Here is a 17,021-nt window from a genome sequence, read left to right as displayed (position 1 = left end):
CTAGTTGGTCAATGACAGCATTTTACAACCTTTTGGTTTGGAAAAAGTGACTGTTGCTGAATGTAGTTCTGAAGTGAAAGCAATTAAAATCATTTTTAAATCAATAAAATCCATTTTTGTCAGATTATTGATTTCTTTAGTAGGTAGCCGTGTAATAAGCAAGATGATGTTCAGCAAGCGGGTCATTATTGCAAAATAAAACCCTTCAGGGTGATTCAAGACCCTTCTGACGCATCCTGTGTCACTCTGTCTGGGTTTATTTCCCAATAATGACCTGCTCTCTGAACATTATCCCTTAAATATTAATTCACGAGATTTTTGCACCCATTATTCTTTCTATTAAACTGATTTATAGGGCCATTTAAGCCTCAAAATATTATAAAACCTTATTTAGAACCTTGTTGAAAATGTAAATATAACAGAAATAAGAATTATTTTTGATATGTATTTAACTGTACAAAGAAAATATATTTTCTGTTCAAACTAATACACTTTTGTTAATATACTCTTTAAATTCTGAAATTGGTGCACTCTGCTTTTATGGAATCAGGGCTGTAACCAGTATTATTTTCAGTACCTATTTCTATTCATAACAAACCACCATTTAGCATTTAATAATGATAATAGAGCCGCATTCGTATCAGCATTACTTGGCATGTATCACGAGTGTTTCAGCCATTAAAAAAACCTGTATAACCTGTAATAATTTGAATTCATGAATCTAGTATAAGCTATAAACAAAGCCTAGTATGTGTTTCTCACTTTGTAGATGTTAGTAATTCAAACCTTCTTTGTTTTACAATTGTTGACAGTAAATGGCAGATATTGGAGCTCAGTAATAAAGTTAATGTCCTTATTTGTACCGGGGCTGAATAAAGACAAACTAATAATATAGTATAAAGTGTACATGCAGGTCTGCTCGGGTCAAATCTACACAACTGACACTATAAGTACACAAAAACACTCCAGCAGATTGTTGAAGGTTTATTTGCTCATAAACTCTGACATTGTCTTTTTTAAGTTGACACACTATGTGACCTTCAGACACGCGTTCCTCTCTTTACTAGGAAAATATTTGCAGCGTTTCATACACAAAGACACACCTTGTCAGTTGTGCAGATGTGACATTTGCAAAGCCAAATAAGTTGTGCGTAACACGACTCTGTGCTCCTTTGTTTCACTGACTCAACTGCACATTGGTTTTGTTTTTTCAGGAACAGCAGCTTTTTTTTCCCCCTTACTTTTGTTCCCATTTATTTCCATTAATTTGAATTTGTGATAAATTCAACTTGACAAGGAAGTTGGGAAATATTCCACATCACACATGCCTCACTGTCTTGTTGCAGTGACCTATTTTATGATACACAATGATGCATCTTAAACGCACGGATGAGTAAGATTTACAGTAAATAAGAACCCAGAATCATTAACTACTTGAAGAGCTATCTATTTATAGCCAGACAGTGACCAACACACACACACACACACCCTCACTCACTACACTGTCACTGTCGATGATGTCATCAAGGTGCGTGGGAGCGTCCAGGTGACTTATACATGGAGAGGGGATTTTGTGAGAAGAAGTCTGAGTGATGTTTTGTTTAGTCTGGTTAAAGGCATGAGTCATGACTTATATTGTCAGGGAAATTTAACATTTATGAAGCATGGTGTTTTATGTGCTGGATTAAGGGCTGTCAAGATAGGATCAGGGAGTTAGAAAAAGAAGTGGACGTAGCCTCCAGGTCGGAAAGTCAAGTCAAGTGCTTTAAACCTGCATTCTTTGAAATGGCCAGTAGGGGGCCGGCTGCATTGGTTGCAAGTCAGATTGTATAGAAGTCTATGAGAAATGACCTTACTTAGACCAGGACATGGTTTCTAGTTTCATATGATACCAGTATCTTCAGTGTATCTTTAAACTCAGCCCACTACAGCCAATAACTCTTATTTTGTGTTCATTTTTAAATTTAAACACCATAAATATTTAAGATTAAGTGAAAAATTACATTTTTTTATAAAGATTCAGTGTGAGGTCTGTCTTCAGATTCTATTAACAGAACCTGCTGGGAAATTCTTATAATGCATTGGTTGCAAGTCTAGATTGTATAGAAGTCTATGAGAAATTACCTTACTTAGACCAGGACATGGTTTCTAGTTTCATATGATACCAGTATCTTCAGTGTATCTTTAAACTCAGCCCACTACAGCCAATAACTCTTATTTTGTGTTCATTTTTAAATTTAAACACCATAAATATTTAAGATTAAGTGAAAAATTACATTTTTTATAAAGATTCAGTGTGAGGTCTGTCTTCAGATTCTATTAACAGAACCTGCTGGGAAATTCTTATAATGCATTGGCTGCAAGTCTAGATTGTATAGAAGTCTATGAGAAAATGACCTTACTTCTCACTTTATTACCTCAGTAAACATTTTCATCATAAATGTAATATCCTAATTTCTGGTTTCAAGTCTTCTTGAATCCAGCATGATGTTCATTTTGTAAATTATGTCCCCATTTAGAGTAAAACAGACAACAAAGCAGGGCGTTTTTTAAAGGTATAGCTACATTGTAATTGCAAAATTGCTATATTCAGTCAAAAGTGATGCACAGGATACGTGATGTCCTGTGAAATATGACAGTGAGACTATTTCTTGAGGCTTAGTCAACTAAAAAGGGACACAGACACAGGATCTTCCAGCCATATAATGATCTATGTTTTTGGATGTTGTCCATGAACTTTGACCCTTTCACACTATGTTTTCAGTTCATAAAAAGTTAATTGGTCACCTAAAAACATCTTGTACAGCATTCAGTTGTAATAAAAGACAGAAAGCTGTTTGTTTTCTAGCCAAAATTTGCATCCCAGTTGAACATTAATTACAGATGCACCTTGCTCCTTTCTTGCTCCACCCTGATGTCCAAATATGGTCACTTCTGGCTCCAAAACCCCCCCAAAGATGACTACTGTAAAAATGCCAAAATTGAGGCTTCAAAACAAACGGGTGACATCTGGAATCACCAGTGGTTTGTGTGAACACATTGTGGGACAGTTTACTGTAATTTTATTATTAGAAACATATGTACAATATCATTAAAACCATCTCTACATGCAGTATAAATAGTTATACCAAACCAAGCCAGATTCCCGCATGGGCCTTTATGATTCAGTCTTACGCAACGGGACTGACATGGCCTAATATGCGTCTATTTTAGGTTCTGCACATATTTCATATCCCATCTGAAGGAATGCATGCAAGTGAATGATGTCTATGATTTATGCATGGAAAAGCATTTGTCCTTTTAGTTCCCTCAGTATGGAATTTCTCACCATTTACTGCTCGATAGAAAATGTATTTGACAAGATTTTGGGTGACTATCAGGGCGGTTGTATTTGTTCAGCATTAACTGATGGCATTAAACACTTGTGCTTGTTTGACCGCGAGGCTTACATAAAGACTGTGTGAGACTGGGAGATAAGATCCCTGTTCTTTCTTTGCTCTTTCACTTGAAAGGAATTTTTCTTGCTCACAACTCCTCACTGTCCAAGACTAAAAACAAAAACAGATGTGCATACTTTGGCTGCAGAGAAACCCCCATATTTCACTAAAATAATATCCACCAACATTAATATATTCTAGACTATCTGAGGCACTACATACAACATATCTACACATGACTCACTCTGGAAGAACCATAACAGTACCTCTATAATCTTTCTATTTAAGAATCAATAGAAAACTTAAATAATCACTGTACGACTTGTCTTCATAGCGCACTGTATCTTCAGAGTCCCCTCTCATAAAGTAAGTACATTTCTGGGGCACACTGTCAGTCTCAGGTAGTTTCCTTTCGGGTTGGTGTCACCACACAGAGAACAAAAGTCAGTTTTCAAGGAATTTCAAATGACATTATTGCTGACTTTACTGCGTGGAGGTTGCGTCGTGTGGCACGTTGAGCTGTCCATCGGGATTTCGGTATTTTTCACCAAGCACGGGAAATAAGTGGAGAGGTAAAGACCTTTAAACTTGGTGCTGCAGAAGCAGTAGATGAGCGGATCCAGCAGACAGTCCATGTAGGAGAGGACCATGAGACCGTCGAAGACCGTGGCGGCTTTATCCTCGACTTCCGGAGACAACTCTTTGACCCGGACGATCAGCAGGACCATCCTGGCGATGGTGCAAGGGAGGAAGCAGAGGGAGAAGACCACCATGACGGACATCACCAGAAAGGTGGCTCTCTTCAGCTTGGTCTTGTCCCCGACCGTTTTCTTCCGGAGCCGGTTGACGATGCGAACGGTGCAGTAGACCAGGATGACGAAGGGGATGAGGATCTGGGTGAAGAAGACCACTTCTCGCAGACTGTCCACCACGTCCTGAGATCATAAGAAAAGGATCAAATGAATTATTATACACGTCAACAGCAAATTCTCAGTTGCAGTTTTACCAGTTTACATACTAGAGTAGGGGGGAACAAAATCTATACAGTAGAGGTCGACAGATATATCGGGCCGATATTTGCGTTTTTTACTTGTATCGGCATCGGCCGATACGTGCATGCATTCGATCAATTCGCCCATTTCACTGAGTCAACAGCAGGCAAGGCTCACTGCAACATCTGCCATTCTCTGGTGAGCTGCTGCTGATACCGGAAAAAAGAAAAACACATCAAATATGTGGATCATCTGAGGCGCCACCACCTCCAGGCCTATGTTAACGACTGTTGTTTATAAATATGTTTTGTTTGTTTTGTTAATTAATGTTTCTTTTTTTGTTTAAATTGAGACTTGCGTAACGTTTGCTATCATTGTGTCATTTTTATCATGTAAATGGAGGGAGAAAAGGCAATATCGGCTTCAAGAATCGGCCGAAAAAAATTGGCAGCACATATCGGGGATCGGTTAAGACTGATGTCAAAATAATCGGCATCAGCCTTAAAAAACCCGTATCAGTCGACTACTACTATACAGCATAGTATCGCCATATTTTGTGTGCCAATATTATATCGATTCATGGTCGCCAAGTATCGATATTTAGCGTTCTAGATCTAAGGAATAAATGGCAGGATATCGTGTTGGGAAGTTGTCGAAAAAACTCTGCAAACGCGGAATTATATTGTATCGTGACTCAAGTTTCGGCATTAAATCGTATAATGAGGCCCCTACATTGTAGTCAAATACAATACTAAGTAAATCTACTATTTTTTACCAGTGAAACCAAGCTAACAATGAATTAAACTGACTGCTCAGACTGTTTAGTGAGTGACATGGTATAAATGCAATAATGCACACTGAATCGTCCAGATATAAAAAAATAACAGACATGCTTCCATCTTATATCATGACATCTCATCACATGTGATCACATCTTTGTGCATATAATCTTATATTAAGTGTAATAAATAGTGAATAAATTGCATCTTATCCTTTTTTATGACAATATGAAATTGTTTTCAGCTAGAATGTGGTTTCAAGGTTTACTGTAGTTTAGAAATTATTTTTCCCCTGCATTGATTCTTGTCTACCATATTAAAAAAAACAAAAAAAAAAACCTTTGTAGGTGAATTAACTTTTTGTCTTCTGGCCGGTCAGTATCCTTTTAATTTGAGATGTAAAGCTTTCTTACTTAATTCTTTTGTTTTCAAAAGGGAGCCTTTTTACACATACTTCCTTTAAAAACGATTCCAAGTTTCAAGCATAATAAAACCCATCTGTTTTCTTTTCAAGGCCGCTGTAACAGCTAACAATAATAATTCTCATAAGAGTTGTGTAATATCGGGAATCTGTGATTGTTTCTGAGACGGTTATTGTGCCTTGAAAGTCTCACACTGTTGCAAGCCTTGTTCCAGCACGCACGTACACTAAAAGTTGGGGTCACTTAGAAATGTCCTTATTTTTGAAAGAAAAGCACATTTTTTTCTAATTAATTTATCAGACCTATAGTGTAGACATTGTTAATGTGGTAAATGACTATTAAAGCTGGAAACGGCTTATTTTCTTATGGAATATCTTTTATGTATTGTCCTGTGTTCCAGTGGCACATTGTGTTAATCCACGTTTATAGTGTTGAAAGGCCGATTGATCATTAAAACACCTGCTGAGCATTATGTTAGCAGCTGGAAACTGCTTTTATTCTGATTTGAGAAGCAATAAAATGATCCTTCCTCAGACTGGTTGAGTATCTAGAGGTAAAGTTGCAGATTTGTACAGGTTAAAATGATTATTTCTGCCCTTGTCAATGTCTTTACTATTTTTTCCATTCACTTCGTAACTCATTTCATGAATAGAACAGTTTGTTTTTCATGTAAAACAACACAGAGATTTTCTGCGTGACCCAAACTTTTCATCGCTAGTGTATCTTTTCCAAACTTTCTCTCTATCCTGTGTGGTGCAGTTTGACACAGTCCAGATTTAACACGTCTCGACTCCAGCAATGATGTATGCTGTGCAAGTGCAAAAATAGCTGTGGCTCTATCTAAGGGGAGATAACACCCAGTACTCCATGGACCCACATCCCTCATTTCTGATTAGACCTGTCATTGCCTTAATAACATAAATTAAACAATCCTCTGGTATTTCAGGCTGAGTAACTGTATTTTTCACTAATCAAGTACTGTACTTTAGTGGAAATTTGAGGTACTTGTAATTAGTGCACCAAATTTATCTGACGGCCTTAGTTACTGGCTCTACAAAACATACAAATACCTTATAAAATATGATATTTGTTATAAATGAAACAATCCAAAAGTTAATACAAATTTGTTGATTGACAGATAATCAATTTTCAACTATTCTGATAATGATTGAAGAGATAATTCATGTAAAATAGCTTTATTACTTTATTTATAACTGATTCTTTATGGATCATGTGCAATATTTCAATTTGTTACACTGTTGCTACATATAAACATATTTATAGATATCTATTTCCATATTGTACATATCTCTATTTGACTTATTATTTATTCTACATATCTTTATTTACTTAAGACTGGCATTTGTATTTCTATTGTTGTAAATTTAATGTATTAGAGTGCTTTTTACCTTTTACCTGTATTTGTTTACAGAAGTACTGTTTACAAACCAAACAATCAGTCGATTAATAAAGACAATAATCAGGAGATTAATCGAAAAATTAAAATAATGATTAGTTAAAACTACAACAATAAAATCTTGCTTTTATGTTAATGCATTAGTAATAATAATCTGATGATATCAAAAATAGTGTTGTCAGTAGAGGGGGTATTTTCTTTCTCTTTTAACCCTCTAGAGGCCATGAAAGCACCTGCACAATACTTCTTCATTACATGAAAATATAAAAATAAAGCAACATCGAGCCAAGTAAAACCAGAGATAATGTCAAATATATTTAGTATAAAAATATAGAACTAGATATTATCCTCATTTTACCTGTTATATGTAATATTTGCAACCTGTATTCATATTTGCAACATTTAAAATTCTGTGTATTGAAATATAATTTTCAAGATCAGATTTTATGTTTTCCTTTGTTTCTTTTGGGTTCAACATTTTGATCAAGTAAGTCAAAGTTAAACATGAATTATCAGGACTTATAGGTGAAAAAAGTGATACCAACATGGCACGGTTAAGATTTTTTAACAGATTTTTTAAAGGACATAATAGCCGAAGATTTCAGAGGGTTAATACTTAAGGAACCTTTTCACTTCAGTAGTTTTACTTGTATCATCAGTACAATGTTTTTACTTACTTTTACTGAAGTAAAGAGTCTGAATACTCCACTACTGTTGTTTTATGTGAGTTGTGTGTTGCATAAATGATGATGTGATGACATCAAAAACATGCAGACTCAGCACAGCGTTGCCACATGGTCCCAACTGACAGCGTTTGTGAGGAAAAAAACAAAGCGTGACACACACACACCCTTTTTTAAAGGAAGTTCCCAGTAACGGCTTGGGATGAATCATCATTTTTTTTTCTGTTTCGTCATTTCTTGTCATTTTCCAGATTTTTGCGACCGAAAACCCTCTTGAGACAAACTAAACATGGAAGAGAGATGCGACAGTTTACACAAACGACACATTGGGCATGGAAACATTACCTTAACTAGGGTTTCTCTCGGCTTTTTGTCAGCATCTGCCTCTGAGGAGTGGCTGTTGCAGCACTCGAAGCTCTTGAGCATGGTGGGGATGGTGAGCGGCAGGAGAAGGATCCAGATGACGATCGAGATCTGAGGAGATTTCTTGAGAGCCCTCAGGAGGTTCTTTCGACCGGGATGCACCACGTTAAAGTATCGATCGATGGACGTCACCGTCAGGAAGGCGATGCTGGCCCCTCGGTTTAAAAACAGCATGAAGAGCATTGTTTTGCACACATACTCTTCCCCACTCCTCCTGTTTCCGTCGATGTAGTTGTACGCCTTTACGGGCAAACAGAAGAGCAGGAGGATGTCCGCCAGCACCAGGTTGAAAAGGAAGATGTTGTTGGTGTTGGATTTCCAGAATTTCAGCTTGAATATGAAGAGATGGATGACTGATGCGTTCAGAGGCAGAGCCAGGATGAAAATTATGATCATGACAGCTGCATAAAATTTATACAGTGCTTGGTTTGCGGCTGGGCATTCCTCAATACCTTGATGTTTTGTACCGTTTGAAGACAACATTCTAGATAATTGGGGATCCATGTTCACAAAGAGCAGTGTGTCCTTTTCTAAACTGACAAGGAAATCACTTCACGCTTCAAAGTCTTACCCCGACAAACAAACACAAGAAAATCCAGCCAAACAAGTTTCTTCACTGTCTTCAAAGTCCTCTTTTTTTTCTCTTCTTTTAGTTGTCTTGCATGCGTTTGGTTTCCAAAGTAATTCCCTTTTTTGAAGGTCCTGTTTCTGTGAGAGTCACTCTCAGGTCTGGAAGTGATTCTCTGAGCGTGCAGAGCAAATGGTTGATGGCTCCTTTGAGTTTGACTTGCAGTTCAGCCCCGTGCCTGTGAAGCTCCGCCCTGTAGCCCGGGGAGGTGAGTCACCAGCTGCTTTAACAACTGTGGGACCAGTGCAGCTTACAAGGGCCACGACTCGCCTGTAACATTTATAACACAAATTACTCAACTTCTGTTTCTAAACAGGAAAAACTCTGGTTAAACTTCAAGCTAAACAAAAAAGGTAGTGAGCTGTTTTCAAGTGGTGAAATTCAGTCAGAGTCTGCATGCCGTGCTAAGCCCTGACAAGCCCTTGTGTGAGCAGTCAGATACTGATGGTTCAGGCTGATATGACTTTTGACTGATAGCCAATCACATGAGAAAAGCACTATGGAAACATTTCTTGCAACGTATACTGCTGCTGTTTCCTGGCACAAACTGTGAGAGTTAACCACTTTGCTACTCTGAGGGGTCTCTAAATCCCAGAAGCTACCGAATGACTTACAGTTTCTCATGAATGACAGCTTTCCAGCGTCTCAGCTCACTGTTTAACTCCTCCGCAGACGCTAAAAACTGCTAAAAAAAGGTCCTCCCTATAGCACGCAGATGTGGATCCCTGGGAATTGATAGTAGATGTTAATATAGGCACGAGGAGATTGACACAAATGGGTGATTCTCATGAAGCCAGTCTAAGTTCTGTTTGTGACGATTATAAGGACATACTTTATTAAACTACATATATTTCACTTTTTTATGAATGAACAATATAGCCATAATGAGGCACATTTCATTGTTTTGTGTTAAAGTAATATTTTCTATATTTTTAAACATATTTTTGATTCAGAAATTCATTACCGTAATGCGTCCAGATAAAAATGTCATGGTTTCTCCACACTTATATACAATACATATTTAATCAACTTTATAAAAATAGATGTATATTTGTTTAAAAAGGTATAATTTAACAGAATATAATCAAACAATGGTTTTTAACAATGTATAAAGAACAAAATCTGAATGAAAATTGATGAGAAAAAATGGTTAAATGTTACGGTAATGAAAGAATCGTTTGCATTAAAATATGTGTATATTTTAATAAAATACATTTTGGTGATACCAGCTACCCTTGAGCATATCTAAGTGCTTGCCAAAGAAAAAAAAGAAAAAAACCTTTTGTTACGGTAATGAATTTTGCTCAGTGTCTCTAAAAATGTCAGAAAATACCTTAAAATTGTTCAAATAGATTATAAATTCACATTAAACAGTGACTTTAGATTGTATATGTTATAAAGAGTCAAAGAAAATATGCATTCAATGCTCTTGGATGTTTGCTATGAGCTGCACCATGTTCATGAGAATCACCCAAATGCTGCTGTCAGTGTTTTCTACTATGTAAGGACAAGTGAAATAAGGTTGCGTGGAATGTTGCGTCCTAAGGGAGGAGGATTTCTTTCAGGGAGGAGGAAAAGGCTTTTGCCCTGGGCCTCACAGTCAGTGCTGCATGCCTCCAAACTTTGCATGCTTCAAACTCCTTCTCCTCTTCAGCTGCAAGTCCAGACAGCTCATGAGAGTCAGACATGTTTGAGAAAAAGAGAGGACGTGACCTCTTTTCCAGATCAGATTCATGATTTAAAAGCCGCCTTTAAACGATACAAGCTACATAAAAGCAATCAACACGGTCATATATAATAAATCTGTCTATTCTGTTTGTTTTCTGAACATTTCTCTCATGCCTTCGACTGGTTTTATTGCACAGGTGAGCTTTAATTTGGTGGTGACGAGAATGCTGTGGTGATTTAATCTATCTTGTCTCAGGCTTGACTTCGTCAGATGAGTACCTTCACTGATCCTTCACCCCCCCCTCTTTTTTCTCAGACAATGATTTAATTGTATATGGGGTTACTCAGTAAACTATGCAGTGGCTCAAGGTGTAATAAAAACCAACAGTCTGGTCTGAGGGCTTTCAGTAACACAGTAATAATCTTCCTGCAGCTTCCTGGAGGATTGGTTTTATGACTGGGATTGATAGTAAAGCAATTTAATGTCATATTTTAACACTTGGGTGATTCTCATGAACATGGTACAGCTCATAGCAAAAATCCAAGAGCATTGAATACATATTTTCTTTGACCCTTTATAACATATACAATCTAAAGTCACTGTTTAATGTGAATTTATAATCTATTTTTAAAATGTTTAAGGTATTTTCTGACATTTTTAGAGACACTGTGAGCAAAATTCATTACTGTAACACATTTTTAAATGAAAAAAACAACAAAAGTTTTTTTTCTTTTTTTTTTTCTTTGGCAAGCACTTAAATATGCTCAAGGGTAGCTGGTATCACCAAAATGTATTTTATTAAAATATACACATATTTTAATGCAAATCATTACTGTCACATTTAACCATTTTTTCTCATCAATTTTCATTCAGATTTTGTTCTTTAGACATTGTTAAAAACCATTATGTTTGATTATATTCTGTTAAATTATACATTTTTAAACAAATGTATATTTATTTTTATAAAGTTTATTAAATATTTATTGTGTATAAGTGTGGGGAAACCATGACAGTCTTATCTGAACACATTACAGTAATGAATTTGTGAATAAAAAATATGTTTAAAAATATAGAAAATATTATTTTAACACAAAACAATGAATTGTGCCTCATTATAGCTATATTGTTCATTCATATAAAAGTGAAATATATTTAGTTTAATAAAGTATGAGCTTATAATCTTCACAGACTTCATGAGAATCATCCTCTTCTCCACAGTAGTCATTTATTTAACCTTATTTGACCTCTCTTAATATGGGAAACATTGCTTTTTTGATATGGATATTATGATTATTCATAAATTAATTGTTTTTTTACTGATTATACCTACTTACTTTTACTTTCGGAAAATTTTCACTAGTAGTTTTCCTTGTAACAGCATTGCAATCACAGTGTGGTATGTTATCAGTACTTTCTCTCAAGCAAAGAGTTTCAATACTTCCTCCACTACTGTTTTTTTTTATGTACGTTGTGTATTGCATCAATGACGCAGCTTTTAATGTGATGACATCAAAAAAAAATGCAGCCTCAGAGCAGCGTTGCCACATGGTTCCAAGTGACTGCTTTTGAGTGAGGAAAAACACAAAAAGGGACACAGCCCATTGCGAAATAATTCCCCGGAAACGGTTTATTTTTTTTGTTTCTCCATTTCTACTGCATGGTAAGGCACGGCTCCACTTGAATCATTCTTTTTTAGTTTTCCATTAGCAAAAGTGGTGGTTATCTTGAAGTTCCGAATGAGCTAAACCGATATTGAAAGGTGGAGTTAAAAGACTGTAGGCCTCTGATTGGTCAGAGCAATGTCACTAGTGCAACACCAGACATCCTGCACAAATCCTGCCAAGCTACCATCAATAGTGACTGCAAAATAGAAGACAACACAGGAGATCATTTTCAGTCCTCTTCCATCCCACTGCAACAAAAAAAGTCCTGTCCTGTCCTAATCTTGAAAGAGAATGGTAAATGGACAGCACTTGTAAAGCAGATAACACATCACCATTTACCTGTTTACTGCGCTACATGGTGCCACCTGCCACCATCAGTAATCTATTCATACACTGATGTCATACATCGGGAGCAATTTGGAGTTTGACATGTACACAGTAAAATCAGCATACCCAAATGAACACTGTAAAAGTTGATCTTAGCACTTTTAAAGTGTCTATACACAGTAAAATCAGCATACCCAAATTAACACTGTAAGAGTTGATCTTAACACTTTTAAAGTGTCTATATGGGTCCACACCTCAGTGTTAATGTAACACTTTTGTCAGTGTTGGTACCTTTACACTGAGTTAGTGTGAATTTGACTCTTTTTGGTGTTAAATTTTAACACAAAAATGCCGTCACTAAAGGGCACAAAACACATTTGCTTGGGGTCCCTATACTTTCTTTAATGAGTACCAGCTGCTGGATCCCTGTTTCTACCACTTCTTGAGGGCTAGAGTCTTAATTTCTTCATGTTTTAAAAACTGACCTATTTTTATTATCCTACAAAAATCCTGCAAGAATTAAGATTCCTTGATTAGTTCAACAATGGGGAAATTCAAACTCTACTCTTTAACCCTTTGGGGTCTGGAGCTATTTTGTCAGTTTTGACTCTTTTTCTGTGTCTGTATACACCACTTAAAAAATGTTTCCCATGCCATGTTGGAATTGTTTTTTCAGCACAACCTATGACCTGCTTACTTTTTTTTTTTTTCATTTTGACTTACTGGATCAACTTTTTGGACAAAAACACACATAAAAACACACAAAAAAACAAAAAAATACAAAAAACGCACAAAAAACCACAAAAAAACAAAAAGATACAAAAAACACATAAAAACACAAAAAATTACAAAAAACAAAAAAAGTGACTAAAAACACGGATAAAAACACAAAAATAAACACAAAACACACACAAAAAATACAAAAAACATGCATAAAAGAACAAAATCCACACAAACAATACAAACAAACACATAAAAACACAAAAACAAACAAAAAATTACAATAAACACAAAAAATGACAAAAAACACGGATAAAAACACAAAAACAAGGCAAGGCAAGGCAAGTTTATTTGTATAGCACAATTCAACACAAGGTAATTCAAAGTGCTTTACATACACATTAAAAACAGCAAGACACAATTGAAAACAGTAAAAACAGTCAATTAAAACAGGGAAATAGAAATAAAAATACAAATAAGATAAAATAAGATACAGCAGGATAAGAAAATAGATAAAATAATAAAAAGCACAAGTCAAACATTGCGTAGTTAAAAAGTAAGGGCAGTAGAGTACAGCAGATAAGTGTTAAAGTTAAGAGTACGCTGCAGTAAACAATAGTGTTTTTAGTCCTGATATAAAGGTGCTGACCATTTGGGCAGTCCTCAGATCTACAGGTAGTTTGTTACACCAAAAAATAAACACAAAACACACACAAAAAATACAGAAAACATGCATAAAAAAACAAAATCCACACAAACAATACAAAAACACACACAAAAACAAACAAAAAATTACAATAAACACATAAACAAGCCAGAACTTTAGAGAGAAGCTGACAACAGGCTCGATGCTGCTTCGTTTCTACGCCATGACTTCATGAAGAAGTCGTGCTCCGGTGGACCGATCCTTTTCTCCACACCAGTGAACACACCATGTTTAGGAGCAGTGGGCAGCACATATTTCCGCGTGCCTGGGGAGCTGTGTGGGGGCATTAGGTGCCTTGCTCAAGGGCTCAAACGATTCTAACCAGCGACTCCAGCTCGTTACAAGCCCGATTCCTAACCTGTAGGACTCATGGACTGCCATGGAAACCCATGAACCCACAGGATTCCCCAAAAAATGTCAGCACATAGAGCAACAACAAAAGTGCAGAAGTTCCTCTGTCTGTCTAAATAAATACATAAATAAAAACCAAACAAAGAGATCAAATCACCAAAACACAAAACATTCTTTTTATTACAGGTTAAATGTCAATTTGCATTGCTGTTTTTGAATCCAATGAGTGGGGGGCAGTTCTTTGGGGTAACATTACATAAAACATTTTTCAAGTTTTTTTTCATTTATGTTAATATATCACAGCTTTTACAAGGCTTTAATCACAGCGTTGTTATTATATATTAAACAAAGAAACACCTAAATGACCATACAATTAAAAAAAGAGGAAAAAAAGTAAAATGTAGTCCAATTGATAATAATATTAATAATAATACACTTTATTTATAGAGCATGTTTTATACAAGAGATATAGATCCTTATAGATATAGATCCTTTTTTACTGTGAAGCACCTAAGTCCTTCACAGTAAAAAAAAAAAAAGTCAAGAAAACAAGTGCACATAGACAATAAAAAAGTTGAATGTAAGAATAATAAAAATGTTAGAATTAGTCAGACAAATAAATAAATAAGAAGCACATATTTCTGCGTGCCCGGGGAGCTGTGTGGGGGCGTTAGGTGTCTTGCTCAAGGGCTCAAACGATTCTAACCAGCGACTCAAGCTCGTTACAAGCCCGATTCCTAACCTGTAGCCCATTGACTGCCATGGAAACCCTTGAACCCACAGGATTCCCTAAAAAATGTCAGCCAAAAACAAAAGTGCAGAAGCTCCTCTGTCTGTCTGTGCCAATAAAGGATGTGGCTTTGAAGATGATGACACACCAGTTTATGGCAATCAAATAAGAATCCTGCCAACAAATCAAGTTGAGTCAGGTCCAGCAGAGCCCACTCATGCAGTGAAAATTAGCCAAAACATGCATCCTTGCTACCACACGGCACAGAAAGAATCGGTTATTCCAGCATGTGTAACCTCAGCTCATTGTCTTTTAGAATCAGTAAATAGTTGCGGTTTCCTTCTCTGACGTACTGCCCTTTCAGTTTTTTGATGTTGTCAGATTTGATTTGGCAAAGTTGGCTCATTACACGTGAAATACCAAGATAATAACTTACATGTTGCTGCATAAGTTGGCGCCTACGAGGTGTCGTTTCAGAGTCTTCAACAACAGATAAGATGACTGTTTTCATGTCAGAAATGTTAAGATCAAAAAGATTATATACATCCGTGGATGGAAAAAAAGCTTCATTAAAATGTCATATTTCAAAGGGAATACAGGCAAGATTAAACTACACAGAAACACATGAAATCTACAGTTATTATTAACCTGGTGTGATCGTGGTTTATTTACTGTGACTCTGAGAAGCATCAGAGGAAAATCTGTCAGTCAGATTAACAATCACACTACTGTCCTCAGGTTGTCAAGACAACCTGTGACTCCAGTAACACTCACTGTAAAGTTGTAGCTGCTGCTATAACTCACAGCGCTGCAGCGTTTTCTCACTGTCGTCTATACTTTCTCACAGGAGGTTGAGATGTTTGCCACTCATCCTGTTACATACTTTTGGTTTGCAGCGTGCACACAGTAAAACTCTCCTTCCCCTCCTCTTGTCCTGCAGATTCAGCATTATATAATAAATACTGTATATTAAACTTTTCTCTACAGTGGTGGAATAACTAACTCATTTTTTGGTTTTCCATCAGTAAAACTTGTGGGTAGTTACTAAGTACATTTACTCAAGTACTGCACTTAAGTACAATTTTTAAGTTGCTTTTACTTTACATGAGTATTTCCACATTTGTAACTTTATACTTTTACTTCACTTCATTTATGGGCAAATATTGTATATATATATATATATATATATATATATGTAATATATACAATACATATTTAATATACTTTATATATATATATATAAATGTCTAATTTAACAAAAAATATAATCAAATATAATGGTTTTTAACAATGTATAAAGAACAAAATCTGAATGAAAATTGATGAGAAAAAATGGTTAAATGTTACGGTAATGATAGAACTGTTTGCATTAAAATATGTGTATTATTTTAATAAAATACATTTTGGTGATACCAGCTACCCTTGAGCATATTTAAGTGCTTGCCAAAGAAAAAAAAGTATATTAAACTTTTCTCTCCAGTAGTGGAATAACTAACTCATTTTTTGGTTTTCCATCAGCAAAACTTGTGGGTAGTTACTAAGTACATTTACTCAAGTACAATATATACAATACATATTTAATATACTTTATAAAAATATATATATATTTGTTTAAAATGTATTATTTAACAGAATATAATCAAATATAATGGTTTTTAACAATGTATAAAGAACAAAATCTGAATGAAAATTGATGAGAAAAAATGGTTAAATGTCACGGTAATGATAGAACTGTTTGCATTAAAATGTGTGTATTATTTAAAAAAATTACATTTTGGTGATACCAGCTACCCTTGAGCATATTTAAGTGCTTGCCAAAGAAAAAAAAGTATACTTTTAGTTTGCAGTGTGCACACAGTAAAACTCTCCTTCCCTTTCTCCTATCCTGCAGATTCAGCATTATAATAAATACTGTATATTAAACTTTTCTCTCCAGTGGTGGAATCACTAACTACCTTTTTTGGTTTTCCATCAGCAAAAGTTGTGGGTAGTAACTAAGTACATTTACTCAAGTGCTGTACTTAAGTACAATTTTGAGGTACTTTTACTTTACTTGAGAATTTCCACATTTGT

The 17,021-nt window shown here is 35.6% G+C and overlaps 1 protein-coding gene and 1 long non-coding RNA gene across 2 annotated transcripts in view; one reads left to right on the top strand and one right to left on the bottom strand.

Annotated features, from left to right (window-relative positions):
• Positions 1 to 17,021, top strand: part of LOC131991220 (uncharacterized) — a 42,953-nt gene that overhangs the window by 24,818 nt on the left and 1,114 nt on the right. The gene's annotated exons all lie outside the window — the stretch shown is intronic.
• On the bottom strand, positions 3,134 to 9,124 carry LOC131991218 (12-(S)-hydroxy-5,8,10,14-eicosatetraenoic acid receptor-like). The gene is made up of 2 exons (XM_059356550.1): positions 8,076 to 9,124; positions 3,134 to 4,372 (listed from the first exon to the last, which is right to left on the bottom strand). Exons 1-2 carry the CDS (start codon positions 8,655 to 8,657, stop codon positions 3,899 to 3,901), a joined length of 1,056 nt encoding a protein of 351 aa, XP_059212533.1. The 5' UTR covers positions 8,658 to 9,124; the 3' UTR covers positions 3,134 to 3,898.

This window comes from Centropristis striata, chromosome 18 (genome assembly GCF_030273125.1).
Source record: "Centropristis striata isolate RG_2023a ecotype Rhode Island chromosome 18, C.striata_1.0, whole genome shotgun sequence".
NCBI classification, from domain to species: domain Eukaryota; kingdom Metazoa; phylum Chordata; class Actinopteri; order Perciformes; family Serranidae; genus Centropristis; species Centropristis striata.
The sequence above is the reverse complement of the archived record's forward strand: the minus strand, read 5'-3'. Positions and strand labels throughout refer to the sequence as shown.

Bases quoted from the DNA above. Each gene is read 5' to 3' on its own strand.
- LOC131991218 (XM_059356550.1), bottom strand. From the start codon at position 8,657: ATGGATCCCCAATTATCTAGAATGTTGTCTTCAAACGGTACAAAACAT. The intron at 4,373-8,075 runs GTAATGTTTCCA...TTATGATCTCAG, and splicing joins CGAGAGAAACCCTAGTTAAG to GACGTGGTGGACAGTCTGCG.